The 19373-nt window shown below is 33.6% G+C and overlaps 1 protein-coding gene across 1 annotated transcript; it reads right to left on the reverse strand.

Annotated features, from left to right (window-relative positions):
* Window positions 1-366: 366 nt before the first annotated feature.
* On the reverse strand, window positions 367-18977 carry LOC134279333 (uncharacterized). The gene is made up of 27 exons (XM_062761704.1): window positions 18968-18977; window positions 17376-17487; window positions 12798-12889; window positions 11988-12472; window positions 11574-11858; window positions 11219-11437; window positions 10963-11140; window positions 10444-10545; window positions 10165-10340; window positions 9679-9915; window positions 9318-9557; window positions 8690-9154; window positions 8316-8598; window positions 8049-8230; window positions 7048-7374; window positions 6773-6919; window positions 6354-6663; window positions 6045-6270; window positions 5775-5949; window positions 5088-5295; window positions 4843-5003; window positions 4572-4721; window positions 4266-4455; window positions 2576-2675; window positions 2439-2488; window positions 1001-1261; window positions 367-827 (listed from the first exon to the last, which is right to left on the reverse strand). Exons 1-27 carry the CDS (start codon window positions 18975-18977, stop codon window positions 739-741), a joined length of 5460 nt encoding a protein of 1819 aa, XP_062617688.1. The 3' UTR covers window positions 367-738.
* Between the last annotated feature and the right edge of the window lie 396 nt (window positions 18978-19373).

Here is a 19373-nt window from a genome sequence, read left to right on the forward strand (position 1 = left end):
AGGGTTTGTCTCCAAAAGGAAGGAGTCCTCACAAGAATTTTTTCTCGAAGTTCAGAATCAAAGACATTTAGAAATGATTCTTGATGTTATCATGTGATCATGGCCCAAGAATTGTTAAAAATACTTTCCAAAAAAAAATTATTTCCAAAAACTTAGTTTTATATTCCATTTTCTAGAGTTACCGTTTTACACAATAAAATTTTTTGCTGATACAAAGTATACAGCTTTTCAATATGTTATGCTAGATTTATATTAAACCAAAAACACAGAACTCTTTTTAAGAAGTACATTTTTACGTTCTAAATTTCAAATGAATTTCAAATTCAGTTCATATATTCTTCATATTTTTCATTTGCTGCCTGAAATCAAAATAAAAACAGACGTTTTCTAACATGGAAGTAAGGAGCAATTTCAATCATGATTAAATAAAACAGTTTTAATCTTTTTAACACCTATTTCAACAAAAATCCCAAATGATGTGGAAAAGCTATTTTGAGGCAGACTATAGGACCAACTATGAATAAGGAAAATTAAATGATACAAAATGATATAAAATTGCACAGATAGTAAACTTTACAAACTGCAGGCTTGAAAAACTTGAAAGATGCTAGACAGATCGCAGGACGATGTGTGGATGGACATGGATTGGAAACAAAGAACAAGTCAACAACGGAGTAGTGTTTGCATTAGACTTCCACTGCTTCCAATCTCGAATTAAGGTAATATGAAATCCATGTATTAAATTAACGACCAATCTGAGGATCCCCACCAGGCCACTGAAGACCAGGAACCTCCCAAATGTCTGACCTTGACCCCACTCATTGTACCTGTAAATGATAATGATCAACGTCAAGGCAAATCTCCATGATGCAAGCATTGAAAACCTTTGTATTTATCTACATTAGATAGTAATGTTTTTGATTTTATGGGAAAGAAACAATATTTCTTACATAATGCTATCTTTTAAAATCGAGTTGGGAAAATAAAAAGATAAGGGTACCTGTAACATCAAAGTCTTGGTGGCTGAAGCCATAGGTAAAATACATTGTGTCATCTGTTACAGCACTGAAATCATCAAACGGCTGTGGTATTCCAGGGGTATAAGTCGAATCCGACGTAATTTCTGTGACGTCCACTCCCTGACAGCTTACCCACGTGACTCCCTTGTCGTCACTACAAAGATTTGCCATTCCGTCCTGAGAGATTCCCACCAATGTGGTTCTATTCTTTACACCCAATACTTGTCCAATGTCGTTCATCTCTGAAAAGACACATGTGTAAGTGATTTAAAAATAATTATGATCATACGAATATATACCCGAGTAGACCATTAAATTTGTTTTGTGACACCAAAAAGTAAACGACTAGGTCACCAGTATACTAGTATTCCGTTGGTTTTGTGAACAATTTACATAATGCAGTTTAGCTTTGATCTTGAATTGCTGGAAAATGTGGTCACAGTGTAAATTTAAAAAGTGACGTTGGATTTTCAGTCGCATTTAGGTGTCCATGTTGAAATCAAACAGGAAGATTCCTATAATTCTGGAGAAGCTGTGCTAAGTCAGACCTCGTCAGATTGCATTCATTTCAACTGATATATTTCCAAGTACCACTTCTTAGCAATTGTTTTATGTAATGGTGACATGATCTCTTCTTGTAATCAATCAGTTAAATAATTACGTTGTCAAAGTTACTTCTACTAGTGTTTTAAATCAATGATGTACTTTGATATTAGGCATGACTGCTGTAAATCGCTTTTATTCGCAAGAACTTTATTTTCACGAAATAACTCGAGCCGGTTTACTCGCAAAAATTTAATTCTAGTGTACATGTTATTTGTATATAAATTTCCCCTAAGTTTATATAGTAGCTCCATTGATGAAAATTTTGTCTCCCTAAGAAAGAATGGATGAATGTTTAGCGAAAATAAGGTGTCGCAAAAATAAGTGACCTACAGCGTATATGCAGTTATATTTGTTATTAATTATAGTGACAATGATTAGTTTAAAAATAATTGCAAAAATTAATACAACATGTTCATTGGCCTTTACTTATACATATGTATATCTGACATCAAGGACAAATAATACATCAAGTAATTTGGAGATATACTACATATATCTACAGAGGACTATTAGACTTGTCGTCACAACAACCATATATTAATCATAAAATGAGTCTTAATTGTAAGTTAAAACTCTGACTATATAGTGTACATTGTTTAGCATTTTATGTATACACTGATTTCGAGGGTACTTATTGCTTTGGCTCTTTGGATCATGTATTACATGTATATTAACTCTTTGTGCAGGTAAATATAAAATATCATTGGAAGTTAATTTTCTCATGTGAAAATTTTATCACTGTGAAAATTTTATATTAATCCCCACCCTGAAAATAAGAATTTCAACGTATACATGTACTTGGATTATTTTTACCTTCCCACGATGTTCCGTTGTCAACAGACCGTGAGCACGTGTTGTCTCCTCTAAAAATAAAAAAAAATCTTAGAATAATATATCTTGCATTGATTTAACGTAAAATACGTCTATAAATATTTAATTTATACACTTACTCTATTCCACTCTTGATACAAGCAAACATCGTTCCTGCTATTGTGTCTGTGAGCAAAAACCTCTCCGACAAAGGGAAATTGGGACTACTCATAGCTGTACCTATAAAAGTTGTAGATGTATTATAAATAGAATGACTGACAACATTCTCATTGAAAAAAATGTTCTGGTGAAATTAATTTTTATTGATCTATACGCGAAAATGGCAATAAACAACACCAAATACTGTGTATCTTTTTAATTAGTTAATTAAATGCCTAAAATAAGATTAGACGATCAATATCAAGGGGTTGTCGAATTGTGAACTTGTGCTCGTTAGGGATATTAGAAGAATTTGGTTTTTCGAGTAAAGCGTGCAGTTTCAATTAGGTAAAACGTATAATGACACTTGGCTTATATCTCATTTTAAAATGATTATTGTGTTTATCTTGTAATGCGTTTACAGAATACAAACATTTAGCAATCAATTTATAACTCCGTGAAGAGTAATTTGACAATATGTAAGGGATACAAGACGAAGATGGTCTAATATGTCAGATACGGAATACAAACATTTAGCAATCAATTTATAACTCCGTGAAGAGTAATTTGACAATATGTAAGGGATACAAGACGAAGATGGTCTAATATGTCAGATACGGGACTGGGACGAGGTGCGAAGCACCAAGTCTCAGTCCCGTATCTGACATGATAGACCATCTGAGTGTTGTATCTTACTTAAAACATTTTTTCAATGCACCTTTTTATTGGCTATTGTCATAATATGATACTTGTGACGGTGACCAAACCAGATGGATGAGGCGCTTAAGGGTTTAAGATATTTCTTTCAAAGGGATGAATAGATTTTAAATTAAAAACCTTTACTGAACCCCAATCATATATTATTTATCGTTGTGACACTCTACGGACGCATTAAGAAGAGCTGAGCAACTTCATGATAACAAGCGATTCTCGAGAGTATTGTGAAGGATCCTTTTTTAACGCACGAAGATTGTAAATGACCTGTAGGCAAATATAATTCCAGGAAAGTTTTTGTCCCTTGGATATCGAAAGCACCACATCTTTACGTAAATTAATTTGGAAATATATTTTGAAATTAAATTTTCCGGGGAAAAATCAGAGTTGTATGGGATATATTAACAGATCGAATGTAAACTTGTCCGCATTTCGCTTTTTCTTATCCTGAATGCTAACGTTCTACAAAGGACCACTTTACGTGGATTTATTTGGATGTGTTTTTTTTGAAAAATCAGAAATTTAAAATAAGTGCTTCAATATCGGTCGTTTCACAATCAGTGACCTGTCTGGACGAAGTGTAAATTCTAAGGGATATCTGAGATACTCCTGTTTTGAAGTTTCGTTACATAAATTGGATTAAGAGATGTTGATTTCTATATAAAATGCATAATGTTTGTTTATTTTCTGCCTTATTCATTCGCTGTGCAAAATCTAGGTGACGTCATCCTTTGTTTCACACAGTCCAGTATTATTTTGGAGTACAATATTAGATATAATATTGTACTCCTGACAATAATATTGGATTATAGCTATTACACTCTTTGAAATATGAGACTGTAGAAACAAAAGAATGACGTCACAAATATATAAACTTTTATTTTATTTTTTTAACCAATGTAGAAAGAAATATAGCGTAGTGAAATGTAGTGATATTAGACTATTCTGCATCCTTACTGCTGACATTGTTGGTACTCGTCTTGCATCCTTCAAATTCAACTCGAATGACGGGGTCACATGATCTAAGTTTCCCGGATGTAGGGATGATTCTGACGTAAGCTGCTGTAAATATCTCCGAATCATCCAATGAAAATCGATAGGCGTCATTAACAGTTTTAGTGCTGTCATCAAAAGCAACGATAAAAGACTGAAAAAAGTAAGAGATTAGAGTTACTGTTACTGCTGTCTAATGTGCATCATTTAATACTGAATTGCTCATGCAGATTCGGTAAATGATTTACTATTTCTTTACTAGGTTATTACCTTTATTTCAGTACTGTTATCGGTTACATAGGTCCAAAAAATTCCGTCATCACTATACTGGACTGTCATATTAGTGACGTAGTCATCATTATCATTTCCGGCTGATAGGACCGAAAAGGCAATAATTTTCACTTTATCTATAAAATGTACCTGACAAAAAAAAGATACAATAATAAAAAAGAAAATAGCCAAGAACTTGGAATGATTGAACATTGAAATAAAAAAAACACTATGGTCTATAGCTAGAAATGTTGTTGAAGTCGGCACATACCGTTACAAATTCATTTTGACAAAAAGGTTTGCCTCGCTTTTTTGGCCTCCACCCCGTGCCTGAAGACTTCTTGAGATTGAAAGCCAAGTTTTCTTCAGATGACGCAGATATCTGAGAATCGGAGATGGCAGTCGTATCCGTCCCAATGATCTTATTACAAACTGAAAGTTAAATGATACATGTTATTCCTATGTATGGTTGCCATGTACTAATATATTAGTATATTCAAGATTAGATATATTTGCCTTCTGAATTAAATCCAAACTCCACTATATCCAACAGTGTGTTGTGCTCGGCGATATCGGCTCGATCTGGTCTTTGTAATGACAAGTAAGATACTTCTGCCGGAATGACTGTGTGGATGTTCATGCGTCCAGATTCAAATTCCGTGTTTGGATCTATTGTTAAGTTCAGTGAAAAGGTAGGGAAGTCCGTAAATTTAATCAAGGGATACTGAAATAACATTGAAATTTCATATTAAAATCCACACTTAAATATAAAACTTATGAGAATGATTTCATTTATCAGCAGTGCTGAAGGGCTTCTATCCATTTAATCTAAAATTAGCCACATTGACCACTCCAAAGCTTAGGATATTGTGACGTAATAAAACCTATCTAAGACAATTGATCAATTTGGTTGCTAATAATCGAGTGCAGTTGTCAGTGGTACATTCAAAAGTAAACACTGATCGGTTTACATGCACTAGTAGTACAGAATACATGGCACGTACTAAAAGATATTTACTAATGTTGAGTTTTATCAACCATGGTTTCAAATATCCTTTTCTTGCACAAACAACCTCAAAATTTTTATAATAACTGTTTTCCAAAAGCTTTTACATTAAAGATTAAGTTCACATCAAAATTATAATGTTCATTTTGATGAAATATGGAATTTATCACCACTCCTAAAATTAAGGCATCAAATACCGTCAAATCAACGCCACCAGTTGCTGTAACTGCCACGCTAGGTTGGAGCACTGTCCACTCATTGAGAGCAACTAACGATGTGTATGGTGGCAAAAGGAAGTGCACGACAACAGAAGAAGCATGCGCTTTCGATGTGTTCACCAGATTTAGCGTTCCATACAATTTGAGTTCATGCCTAAAACAATGAAGTAATTTTACATTTTCTATAAAACTGAAAAAAAAAATTCAGCTTGAAAGAAACATCCTCCAAAAGTCTAAGTGCTGTAGTACCCTGAGAATCTGTGTGTGTGAGGCAGAGGGTCTGTCCAGGTGTCGAATTCTAGCTGTGCAGTCTCAGTACCATCCACTTGTATTGTCACACTTCCTGTAGTTGTGGCAAATCCTCCGTTATCACCTTGCACTGTGATATTGAAAGTCTGAACAGATCCATCCGTATTCCCACTGTGATCCGTTACTTGAAAGGTGAAGGCAAATTCTACCACACGCACTAAATCATCTAAAAGAAAAAAATAAATTAAAAAGAGATGCAACATCTAAAGACCAGAGACAAAAGAGTGAATCAAATCATTGATAAAATACCAGTGTTAGAGAGAACCCCAAGATCAACCGTCATTTGGGTCATCTGTGTTGTTGACAAATCTGAAGTTAATGTTGTTCCTACTGTAGTATTTTGGGAACATCCAATGCCTATTTCGGAAGCTACATGACTGGCATTCACTACAGTTAGATGGGCCTCTCCTGCAGAAGTGGGCATTATGAGCGTCATGGTGTATCGGTCAGTGGTTCTTGGTAGTTCGAGTTTAACACCCCACTTGACAAACTCGCTGATAGACGCATACACCACCCCAGCAGACGGAGGGTTACTGGTGACACCGATATTTGTGTTGACCTATAAAGTAACGAAGTACTTTTCATTATCTTATATATTTTAAAAAAAAACAGTTTTATATTATCAATGAATGAATATTCTTTTTTAATAAGAATCACTGAAAACTTACACTATCTGGTGTGGGAACGACTGTCAAAGTGGCCGAGTCGGACACAGTCTGGGACACGCTGTGACTTAAGACTATACTACAGGACAAGGACTCCCCCACACTTATACTGGCATCATTTTCAATGGCTAATGTTACTTGAACGATAAACTTTGAAAAAGAACATGAACTAAGCAATAATTATTGTCTTAAATCGTGAAAACGTAATGGTGTTTCTATGCCTAAAAGCATATTCATTGAAAATCTTTGCATGAATTGATAATGAAGAATGTGCTTACCATATTAGGATCCTGCTGCTGTGTAGATCCATCAGGTCCCCAGTTGATGACGTTGCCGATATCAATTGATGCCGATTCATAGGTAGAATTATCTGAACTTGTTACAAATGTTTTACTCGCTACGTTATCGATGCAAACATGCTTTCTCCTTGAAAATATTTTCACGTCACAAACATGCATTTTACCAATAGTTGTCGGAGTGAAATCCATTTTATAGTCTGTGTTTGAATTCGGAGAAGTGTATACTTTGACATTGACGGCTACGGTTGATCCTTTTATTGCGTTACCTCCGGAAGGATAGTCTATTTGAAGAATAGGTGTTGCAGTCTGAAAAATGTGTATATTAGTTTATCAGGGACATGTCGAAATATGCACTAGATAGAGGGATTATTTCTGTTTCCTCTGTGGCAGCTGATCCCATCTCTGATGATTTTAGGGGTCTATGTTTGCTCGATTTGCATTGTTTCAAAGGAATTAGGAGCTTGATTACTACCCATTATCTCCATATTTCATGCATTTATTATTTCTTTTTCACCATACCCCACCCGCCCTCCAACAAAAGAAAAACAATTAAATACAAAGCACTAACAATAAAATGATCAACTCTTAAATTTACAAAGCAGAGAGGATTTCCATATTAATTTGACCATATTAGTATTGTAATGCTCTTTATTTCTTCTTTTCTACCTTGCGAACATTGATTTAACCAACGGGATTTATTTAAAACCCCGAGGTTTGCAAATGAAGTTGCTTGAAGTTTCTTAAACTCCTTCTGTTAAACACGTTTTTCAAAAGTTTAAAGATTTTCTCATCCATTACTTTGTCTTATTTTTGCTCTACTATGGTCCTTTCCTTGTTATTGAAGCTTATATTTTGTCAAATTTCAATTTTCACAATAATCGTTGGCTCTTTTCATGATATTTATATTTTGTATCTTATGATTTAAAAAAAAAAAGATTTAGAAGTATTATCATTTTCTAAAATACTTATAGAAGACTTACACTGTAAACGTTACTAGCATTCACATATATGCTTGCTGCCTTTGTCCCTGTGGTCCATTCATCGATGTGTTCGATGTTTAAATCAAAATATGAACTTCCCAGGTTAGGAAAGTCATACCCTTCACGTACCAAAGCAACGATTCCGAACTTGATAGTGCTGTCTGAAGCTGATGGGGATTCACCTATCACAAAACAAATATTTTAGAGCCAAAGTAAAGTATAATTATATTCTTTGGAAGAGATCTAGACAAGTTGAAAACAACTTACCAGAATTAGTTACTGAAGGCACATTAAAAGTCACAGCCGAGTTACCACCACCAGAGGAATATTTTGTATTAGTCACTGTGACACCATGTGAAGCACATGGTATATTTAACCCGGAGAATTTAATATAGATCGAACAGATGGACAATTCAGTATGAACAGCTGTAACAACAATCTGCAGATGGGTAATGACTCCGATCGGCAGTTCTGCAGAAAGTTCAAACTCGGCGGCACCTCTATTGGAGACAGCTATGGGTTGGGGTGAAGTAAGGGAATAATGAATTGTCTGCAAATATTCCATCAAAGTATTAAATATTCAACAAAAATTATAAACAAGTATTAAACACTGATATGACGTTATTTTCTCATTCACTTACTGAGCTTGGATATGAGTTGACGGAGTTAACTGTAGAAGAGATGTAGCCTTCCCACAATCCATCAGTGTTATAAGTAACAGATGCATTGGTTATAATTGGATCTCCATCTACAACTGTTGTGTCCAACAAAGAAATGACTGCAAGAGCTGTAATTGTTACATCATGGTTACCGGAGTTTTCCAATGATCCCAGATATACATATCCACTGTCATGCATGTCAACACGAGCAGCATTATTTATGTATTCAGCCGGGGAAACTTTTCTGCAAGTCACATTACCAGTTACAATAACCGATATAGAACAGATAGAAGTCTTAGCAATGATGTCATTTCCTGTATTGAAAGATACGTTGATATTCTCGTAGTATGTACTCGGTGAAAGAATGAGAGACAAATCATACACAGCACGTCCTCTTGGTAGAATGTTGGAATATCCATTTCCATACGTCAGTGTTATAGCGGGTGCCTGACAACAGATATGATATTTCAAATATAATTCTCTAGAAAAATAGCTCATGTACAATGCATGTTAAATGATTGTAGGAGATTACAATTCTTGTTTAACCATAGAATGATTTTTTTTAAAAAGATTTTGGTGAAGTTAGTGTAGTTCATTGTGTATTTTATACCGATATGGTTGGTGTCCCTGCTATAACTGTCACTGCAGTACTCTGAGGCGAGTCAATAACAGATCCGTGCTGCAGTTCACCGTTAATGGTGATGATGTCACCAGGATTTAAATTACCGGTGCTGACGTAACAGATCGTGACAGATACACTGACGGTGCTGTTTACTGCTCCAGCATCCAAAGCCACATTGGTTATAATTCCAAGATTAATGCTGACTTTATCGTTTAAGTTGTTGTTTTCCTATGCAAGAAGACATAATCCATTTCTTTTCAAAACTAAGTAAAATATTTACTTTACGGCACAATTAAATTGACTGAACTTTTTCCAACAAAATAGTTAATCGCTTCGCAGATTCACTTACTGTGCTTACGTAGGTGGGGTTAAATGTGTTGACACCACACATGATATTATTACCAACACTACCAAGTGAAACATCGCAAATGTGAACCAGCTCATTGGTTGGAGTGGGATTCATGATTGTGATTAAATATGCTTCCGTCTGATTCACGATAGTTGTCAACTCAACATCAATTGTCTCCTTACCACCTTGATAAATTGTGGATGATCGAGGCAAAAGGGACAATATCGGTGTTCCTGGCTGTATAAAATATGGAGACATACTGTATATAAAGTTGTGAAGAATATGTTCCGATTGTATTCTTTATTACTAATAACTTATATATATGACAAAATAAAATAAAAGATCCACTGAGACTCATGTGTTAAACTTAATTAAGAAATACAATATTAAGTTTTGTAATATTTGTATTTTTTCCAAAACTTCCCAACTCCTGAAACTTAATTTACATTTATTTCAGTAAACAGTTCTCTTTACAACCATACGTACAGCTTGTGGAATAGCAGCACCCGAGGCTGTAACACTGTACTGGTATGTGTAAGTAATGCCGCTGACATCAACATTTACTGTGAAGCTGTAATTTTGGCCAATCACTGCTGATGTAGCTATTTCTCCGTAAACAAGGAAGGTGAAGTATTTTTCAGCATCAGCAGAGACATTATAGTCTGCATGAAAGAAAGTGGAAAGAAATACGTAGACAGGGAGGTAAAAATCAAGAGTTGTAACAAAGACGGGAGAGCACAATCGTAGCTAAAGTGTGCACATTACCTGTGTTAAAAATCTTTCCTAAGGAGAATAAGTATCCACCACTGCCACTACCACTGGGTGTTTTTGATATCTGTGATATGTTGTTACACTTGTAAGCATCACCTAGATATTGAAATCAAACGAATTCAACATGTTTAATACAGTTCAATTCTTTTCACCAGTACTGACGACTATGTATCTAGTATTCAATTTTGGGAGGATTGTCCCCCAGCGTTTAAAACCGTTGCTATGAACATTAAAATAATATTTTTAGCAAAACCATCTTCCTACATACTGATATATTGCTGAATGACTTTACTGGAACATATGTATGGTGAATATGACGTAGGTTACAGTTCTCTTTTGAGATGAAATGTAGTGGATGAAATGATGTATCAACTGCATTGCAACAAGAAGCTTTACAGTGTGCAATAAATTACGAACGATTGCGTTTGCATTAAATATGTTAAATTAAGATTGTTTCTTAAAACTATTAACATCCACCAGAAGAACAGTGAACATAATACTATGATACATTACCCTGTCCTACATACGAGGCTGAACATAGGTCAACAGAAGAAGGCATGGTACCAAAGATTTCTACAGACAAGTCTGCATGTGGATGAAGAACAAAGGTTTTTACGGTCCAGGTCCCCACGACGCCAGGATTCAGACTCGAAGGTCCGTCTACTGTTATCAAAGGATCACTGGGTGCATTCTAAACATAACAAAGACATTGTTACTAACTCCTTTTTATGAAAATAAATTTACTTATGTTACGATTTCTTTTACTTACAGCAAAATTTCTGATTATGAATTCCTTTTCAAGTGTCATCCATGTTGAGTTATTCCAAACTATATCTGCAAAAATTTTGATTGGTTGATCGAACAGGGTGTCAGCTGGATCCATCACGTAAGCAAAATATTCGATGATGATGTCATTAGCTTCAGGTATTGTTGTGTCACTGCCGTCGTTGGTAACAATACCGAGGTCAACTTCAAGCATATCTTTGACCTAGGATTAAAGGTAAATACTTGGAGCTTAATTTGAATTATGATATGTTTGACTCATGCCTTTATTGTAAGTATAAATTTGAACACATTTTCTTCAAGAGAAAGATAAAATTTCTTTTTAAAGGAATGGAACGTGCCTGTGGATCATCTGATGACGTCAGTATGGTGCTGTACTGATCGGGATTCCAACCAAAGAAATTACTTCCAACAAATGTTACATCCGGGTCACAGAAGAAAAACATTGGACTGTTTGTGCCAGTTTTATCACTGTTAATTTTTGCAGACAAAAAACTGCTACCCTCGGGAAAAGAAATTGTTAGAGATATAGGTAAGAAGTTGTAGAAATAAACGTCTGGCGTCACGTTGACAATTTCTCCAGAGGTCAACGTCATATCTGCCGTCACATTTCCAGGAATAGAAGACTGCAAGAAATAATTTAGAACTGTATGGGGATAAAAGTTCACAAAAGCTATAAAAATTAAGTTTACAAAAAGTTATAATTCATTAATTTATTGATTTTACGTGTAAATGTAATATTGTTTGCAGCATACCGCTTGTCTTTTGTATCTATGATGCGAGTTTTTCACCATTCCTGTCTCTTCTTCAAAATCTTCTACTCGCCAGTTGTAGATGTTAGGAACATTTTCCATTATAAATAAATGTGTTTCTAAATCTTTAATTGCTTTATCTGTGACGTAAATTTTCACTTTTGCATGTCCAATATGCTTATCTTGAATGTCAGGATATCCAAATTCATCATAATTATATGCTGCAATATTTAATACGATGACATCTTCTGTCATTACGTCGTAGGAGAGATCTCCCGTGTCGTGGTTAATTTTGAATTCCCCGATGTTTGAGGAGACGTTCATTAGTCTGTGAATGACTCTAGAACAGTAGCACTGTGTGTAGCCCGCCTCGGCACAGCTACTGGAGTCTTGGTCGATGGCTGCCACACCACGCAGGACTCCGCGGGAAAATGTCTCCACTTTAGCCACAAACGTTCGGTGAACATATTCAGGAGCATACAGGTTGGCTAAATATTTGTGGAATGATGTGATAAAAAATCAGACAAAGAAAATTTTTTGAATTACATGTTATAATGAACATATGACGTAATGAACAACTTGTTATCTTAATATAATCATTCAGAACGTAATCACGAGTTCTCAATTGAATGAAGGGTAATTTTCATCTTTGAGTACAATGGATCTTTTGAATAGTTAAAAAAATTTAAGTACTGGGGTAGAATTAAGCTTAGAAATATCTACATATACATGTATTAACATACGAAATAAAGAACAATGCTAATTTGATCATCGGGTATAAAACCTATTTTCTTTTAGTGGTAACTGACTTACTGTATATGTTGCATCTGTCCCCTGTGTAGCAGGGCTCACACTGACATCCCAAACTATTACAGTTACCATGGTAACACTCCACACTCTCAGTCCTGAACAAGAAAAAAGATGTAAAATAAATGTTTTTATGTACAATTGCCAATGCAAATTCATTTTGATAAAATAACTAATCTGTAGAACTTCTCATTCTTTAACATTTCCGTGTACTGTCGTGAACCCAACTCACAAATATTGTATTATCGCAGAATTTTGAGAAACCGCCTTCACTCTCAATTTTGATAAACAACAAAACACTTAGGTATATTGCACTTTGCCACTTATGTGACTTTAATTATAGAAAACAGTTGTAATTATAAATATAATTATGATGCCCTCGTAACTTAAGAATGTAATAATTGATCAAGAAATCCATAAAATTATTAATAAACTACCTTATCTGTTTAAAAAAATTCACAACAGAATGAAACCGAATTATGAATATGATTAATATGTCAACAGTGATTACATAATTTGTGGTGTAATTGATTACATAATATATGAAAATTCATATATATCAAATAAAATGTTTAGTTTTCCTGATTTTCAGATTTATTTTCACAGAAATCTAGGATCTCACATGATTTGTAGTTGGATATGATTTTTATCCAACGAGTTGTGTGTGTGTTTTTAATCCCTGAGCCTTGGCGACGGGATAAAACACTCAATGAGTTGGGTGAAAATCATATCCAACCACAGATCAAGCGAGATTTTTTATCCCATGTTTTAAATACACCACTATCAATGTTTACACTGTTTTTATATAAGACAACACTTTGTTTTACTTCATTACGCTAACGCAAAACCCATTGTGACGTAACAACTGTGGGGGGTACCGGTACGAAAACGATCTCACATGAGCTATATCCACGGGATAAAGGGGTTAACATGGGATAAAATCACTTTTTTCAAAAGACGCAATTTTATTATTAAAAACAGAGACATAAATAACATTATGTTATTTATGTCTCTGTTAAAAACCAACAAGCAATGTTACTGATTTGTAGCAAATTAACAATTAATTACTTAGGTTTTTATCTTAATTCATATTTCTAATTGTTACATATTTTTAAGCTTTCTGATATATTTATCAATGGATGCTTTTTTCATTGAAATTTCCTTCTTTTTCATCATTCGCTGTATCTCAAAAAACTGGTATTTGACATATTGTGTGTGAAACTACTGTCTTCCCACAATTTTGTGTTGAAATAAATATAAAAACTGAAATCACCAATTAAACAAGACAACACAGCATTTAAAAAATATCTCAGACTGTACAGAAGTGTTACCTTTATAAGACAAAGTCAATGTTTGTACAAAACTACCACTAGGTAAAGTCAAAACGAGTGTTAAATCTCTATATAATTTCAGTGTCAATGTGTAAATGACCCTAGGGCACTAATTAGTACCTGTTAATCACTTCTAAAACAAGTTGTATATATGGCAAACAAAGAATTAGAAGCCATTGGAAATGGTATATTAAGTGTCAATTCACAAACAACTTGATTGAAATTATTAATTTAATTTGTACACTATAAACAGGGAAATCAATTTGATTCCTAAGTTTGGAAGAAAATGCACAAAAGGAAATAGCAATTAACAAAAAAAAAAGGAAAGATGTAAATTCCTTAAAAAAATATTATAAATCTTTTCCCAGAAGATACGAGGGCTGCTCAATAAATAATGTCCTGGGCTCTATGACACACAATATAGAAGTCATATGACATTCAGTTTGATTTTCTCTCATGATTGGATCTTTCATGAATTGTATACAGTTTCTGTGACCACTTTTCATCACATAGTTTCATTGTGAAAAGCTAGAAAACAAGGGCTATTCGAGACACTGCATTACAAATGAATGGTAAGGAATCGAAAAAAAAGAGTGAAATTAGGAGCTTTATTAAAGCTTCTGTAAAACTTGGTAAGACTCCTAAAGAAATATTCACTGAAATATGTGATGTTAACAGCAATCAAATGTCTGTTTTATAGATATATGAGCAGGTGGATTTCAGTGAACAAAAATGATTTAATGGGCATCAAAAATGAGTTCCGTCCTTGCCTTCAAAGACTTACAACAACCAATGTACTGTTTGCCAAAATTCATAAAATTATCACTGATGATGTTTGATTGACTTTATGACACACAGCAAAATTGATAGGCATCATTTTGGGGGTAGTTTACACTATTTAAAAGAAACATTTGTCAGTAAAAAAGCTTAGTACTCAATGGTTACCCTATGTTTTGATAAGTGAAAACGACAGAGTGTAAGAATATCTATACAATTATTTTTTAAATAAAACTTGAAGTTATCCACATTTGCCTGAAATTCAAACAGATAGTGAAACTTAAATCCATTGCTTTAAACCCTCAAATCAAATTTAAAATAAGATGAACTCAGCAAAAAACGCCAAGGTCTGAGAAGAGCAAAGAATAGCAAAATCACAAAAACAGTTTTATATGCCATTTTCTAAAATATTAGTAGTCTTGTTGTTCAAATTCTTATTTGAAGAAGTCTAGAAAGCAAATTTTTACAAAGAAATCAAAAGGTTTATGAGAGGATGGAATCAGAATCAGGAATCAACTACATTAAATTTCTTTATGCAAGCGTCCAAATCCACACACCAAGAAGAGTAAAGGAGTTATGGGGATAAACAGATAGTCACACCAACAATGTTTGCCAGATCTTTCACCATTTGACTTGTTTCATTTTCCAAACTTGAAAAAAAAAAACCTTTTCAAAGAAATTTATTGATATTGCAGTATACGAAGGGTCATACTCAAAAATGTGTTCTAAAAACAATCAGAAATTGGATTAAAATGTTACGGACATTCGTTTTAATTAAAAGAGAATAATTTAGTGAAATCATTAAGGCTAAATTCTTGACAAGTGCTTTTTGTTTCTTTCCGAGCACCGAGGACATTATTTATTGAATAGTCCTCGTAACTTAAGAATTCCTGAATAATGTGTAAAGGATTTTTGAAAAGAAAAGTGGAGGGGCTATTTTTCATCAAATTTTGTTGAACATCAATGTAATAGAAAAGTAATTGTGAATTACAAATTTCGAAATGAAGGATATGGAGATAACGAACAGTATTCAATATCATTTATTATGTATCTAAGTACATGACAATTACCTGTAATTGGAAATTTGGCCAATTACACATTACTTTCAATCACGTCAAAATTAATAGTGACGACATAATCGCTGAAACCATTCTTGGATCAAGGCGTTGTTCTATCGTATCGGAGGAGGAGTGGGAAATGTTTATGCTTGCTGTTGCAGCTGGTGTGGCGCGTATGATGACAGAAATGAACACTTATTTACATGAAGTATAAAACTTCAAAAATTGATAAATGATGTACATAGTGTTTAAATTATGGACAGTAACTTGTGTACATAGTTCCACATTTTTGTTCTAGAGCTCAAATCTTGTTACATACTTAATAGTTTGATACATTGATCTCTGCTGCAGAGGAAATAATGTCTGTCTGTCTGTCTGTCTGCCATTTGGGTGAAACTGAGAATTTCGAATATCATTTCACAGATTAAAAAAAAAAAATCATTACATCAGTGGGACACCTTTTTTTAACAACTAGATTCCAAACGATGAGTAGGGTTTCATGAAGAATAGAAGACCAGATGTCGTAGAAATATGACATATTTTGACCCACTTATTGTCTCTTGGAGAAAAATCGAATCTCTAAATACTTATTGACTTTCAAAACTTTTCCACTCATGTTCAAATATAAACGGGAAATTAAGAAAAATGTCAGATGAGTTCAGAGAATACGTTGTTTTTACAAAAAAAGGTTTTTTTTATTGAACTTAGTAGCTGAGGTGAAAATAAAGAAATGAAGACACATCTTTCGGATACCTCGAATCATATTTCATAAGATGAGTTAGCTACTGCAAAAAATATAAGAGGAATTCGAGATTTTTTGTAGAAAAATAATGTAACCAATTCCAAAGGAGTGAAATTGAAAATTCGGAAACATTATTGTAGATCTTAAAGTCCTGTTTAATCATATACCAGGATATATATGGGACACTGCAAAAATACGAGGAGTACAAGGAACAAGGTTTTTTGAAGAAAATAACCCCCCTCTTTTTAACGCCCATTTGATTACCGGAAACCCACTCTTTTTTGCCCATTTGATTACAGGAAATCCACTCTTTTTTTTCCCATTTGATTACAGAAAACCCACTATTTTAATGCCAATTCGATCACAAGAAGAAAAGTAAATATGAAAATTTTAAATATATGCATATTTCAGCACGATCAATCATATTTGGAAAGATGATATGTTTAAGACTTTATACAATTATTGACTTTTGATGAGGTCTAGCCGTGACTATAGGGGCCTGCTCAGGTATTGGTTATCCGAGCCCGAAGGATCAGGGGAAAAAAGCCACACAACTCGTTGGATAAAAGTCATATCCAACTACAAATCATGGGAGATCCCATATTATTAGATACACGCTCTGTAAATGATAAAACAACATCAAATACGGCCGAAAACAGCCCAGGTCACTACTCACCTATCACACCAAACGTCACAAGACTGACATGTCTTTTTCCCTTTCCGTGTGCTACAATGACAGTCCTCTCTTCCACATATACTAGAGTGAAGGACGTTGCATATACTGTAAGCTGCAAAAAAAATAAATAAAAATATAAAACAGTTTACTAGTATATCGATCATGATTCATATACCTGTTTTTTTTTCTAACTTGAATCAACTATTTGAATTGAAATTATTTTCGACAGTGATGTGACCTAAAAGTTTAATTTAAAAAGTTGTTCAAAGTAACTGAAATTATTGAGTTATTGAAGATTTTTTAAATTCCAGAATTGCATGTAACCCCAACTTATTCCTTTAATTTAAATTTAGTTTCATTCATAAAACATTTTAATTTAACTCTAATTTAAATTTATTTCCTTAATTTGATGCATGTATTCACAAAAATAAAGTTATCAAACGCCAACAAGACAGCACCGTTTGAAGTGTTATGCCTAGGTCACATTTCCCGGCCGGTGTAACGTTGAATATTGACCCGAGTTGAAAATTGACCCGGGGGTCATTTTTCAACGTTGAATATTGAACCGGGGTCATTTTTCAACGTTGAATATTGAGACCAAAAGTCGTTGAATTTATACCCGGGGTCATTTTTCAACAGCTTGATATTTTTTTTTTCTTACACCTGATGACGTCAACATGTTGAAAATTGACCCTGTTGAATATTGACCCCACCTCAAAGTTAGAACATTTTATTTAGCTGGGAAGTTGTTTTACGGGATTTATCAGTATCACTTTATTTATATTTCGGTCTCAATTTTTTCCCTTTTCAAGAATAATAGATATAAACATACAGTATCACCCCGTGTATACATGTACATTTTGAACAGTGCACGGTTTTAGTTATCTTCAAACATGACAACTTTATTTTTGACAATACTTTCCAAAATCCAGGGCATCCATAAATAACTACAAAACAACGAATAGGGCATAAAACAAAAATCTTAAAAATCTGCAATCTAGAAAGTAGCCCTATATATATTGATCAGGTGGGTGGAATATCCCATCTAGTCAAATTCAGTATAAAAATAACAAAATTTATAGCCTAAACATTAGAATGAAACACATCGACCAAAATGATTCCAATGATAGGTTATATTTGTGAAAAGAGCAATATAACGACCATAGCATGTAAGTAATGCTGACTTTAAATAAATTGTTGAAATCCCTGTAACAATTAACTTATTTGTCGGTAGAACCTTGATCGCTTTCGGACCATAACCTTGAGAATGAGATTATTCTTATTCTAAAACATTCTTATTCTAAAGAATGTGATTCCTATTTGATTACTTGTTATTTCTATTCCATTATTTGTAATTTGTATTCGATTAATTGCTATATTCCAATTACAGGAAATGTGACAATATGATTCATATATCATAAGATTCACATTTTTTCTTTTCTCGAAAACGCGCGTTTCCTATTCGATGTCATTAATATTTAAAACAATTGGTTGCTAGTCGCTAATTTTGTCATTCCTATATATGCGATAAGTTTTTGTTATTCGATAATTATTTGGTTTATATGGAATAAAGTTGTTGTTCGAAAACATACTAGCATCCATTTCTATTCGAAAAAATACGATTCCTATTCGATAAACTTCTCATCTTATTACATAATTTTATCTCTATGATCTCCTATACGATGTTTTTTTTCTTTTTCCATAATTGCCATGATTGCATTCTGGGAAATATGACAAATTAAACTAGAATTGGTTGTAAACTCAATTAAATAGGAATGTAAAGTGTCACATTATTATCGAATATAAATCATTTTATCACATAGATTGACAAAACAAAATTTGAAAATTTTGGGAATAAGGCACAAGTTTTCTCTCTTCAAGACTTAGAGACTAGGGATCAGCATAAATTAAGCTGTTGCTGTTTAATATTAAATAAATGTGTTTCGTTTTATACATTTATGGAGTAATTATAGAGGATTTAGTTATTCAGAATGCTAA

The sequence above is a fragment of the Saccostrea cucullata genome, unplaced genomic scaffold (genome assembly GCF_032062105.1).
Source record: "Saccostrea cucullata isolate Sc308-1 unplaced genomic scaffold, CSIRO_AGI_Scuc_v1 ctg96, whole genome shotgun sequence".
Taxonomy (NCBI): Eukaryota; Metazoa; Mollusca; class Bivalvia; order Ostreida; family Ostreidae; genus Saccostrea; species Saccostrea cuccullata.

What these genes read in the sequence shown, in the direction of transcription:
- LOC134279333 (XM_062761704.1), bottom strand. An exon ending in ATAGATACAAAAGACAAGCG is followed by an intron (nt 11,859 to 11,987) that starts GTATGCTGCAAA and finishes TATTTCTTGCAG; the next exon opens with TCTTCTATTCCTGGAAATGT. An exon ending in GTGCTGCTATTCCACAAGCT is followed by an intron (nt 9,916 to 10,164) that starts GTACGTATGGTT and finishes TATTTTATACAG; the next exon opens with CCAGGAACACCGATATTGTC.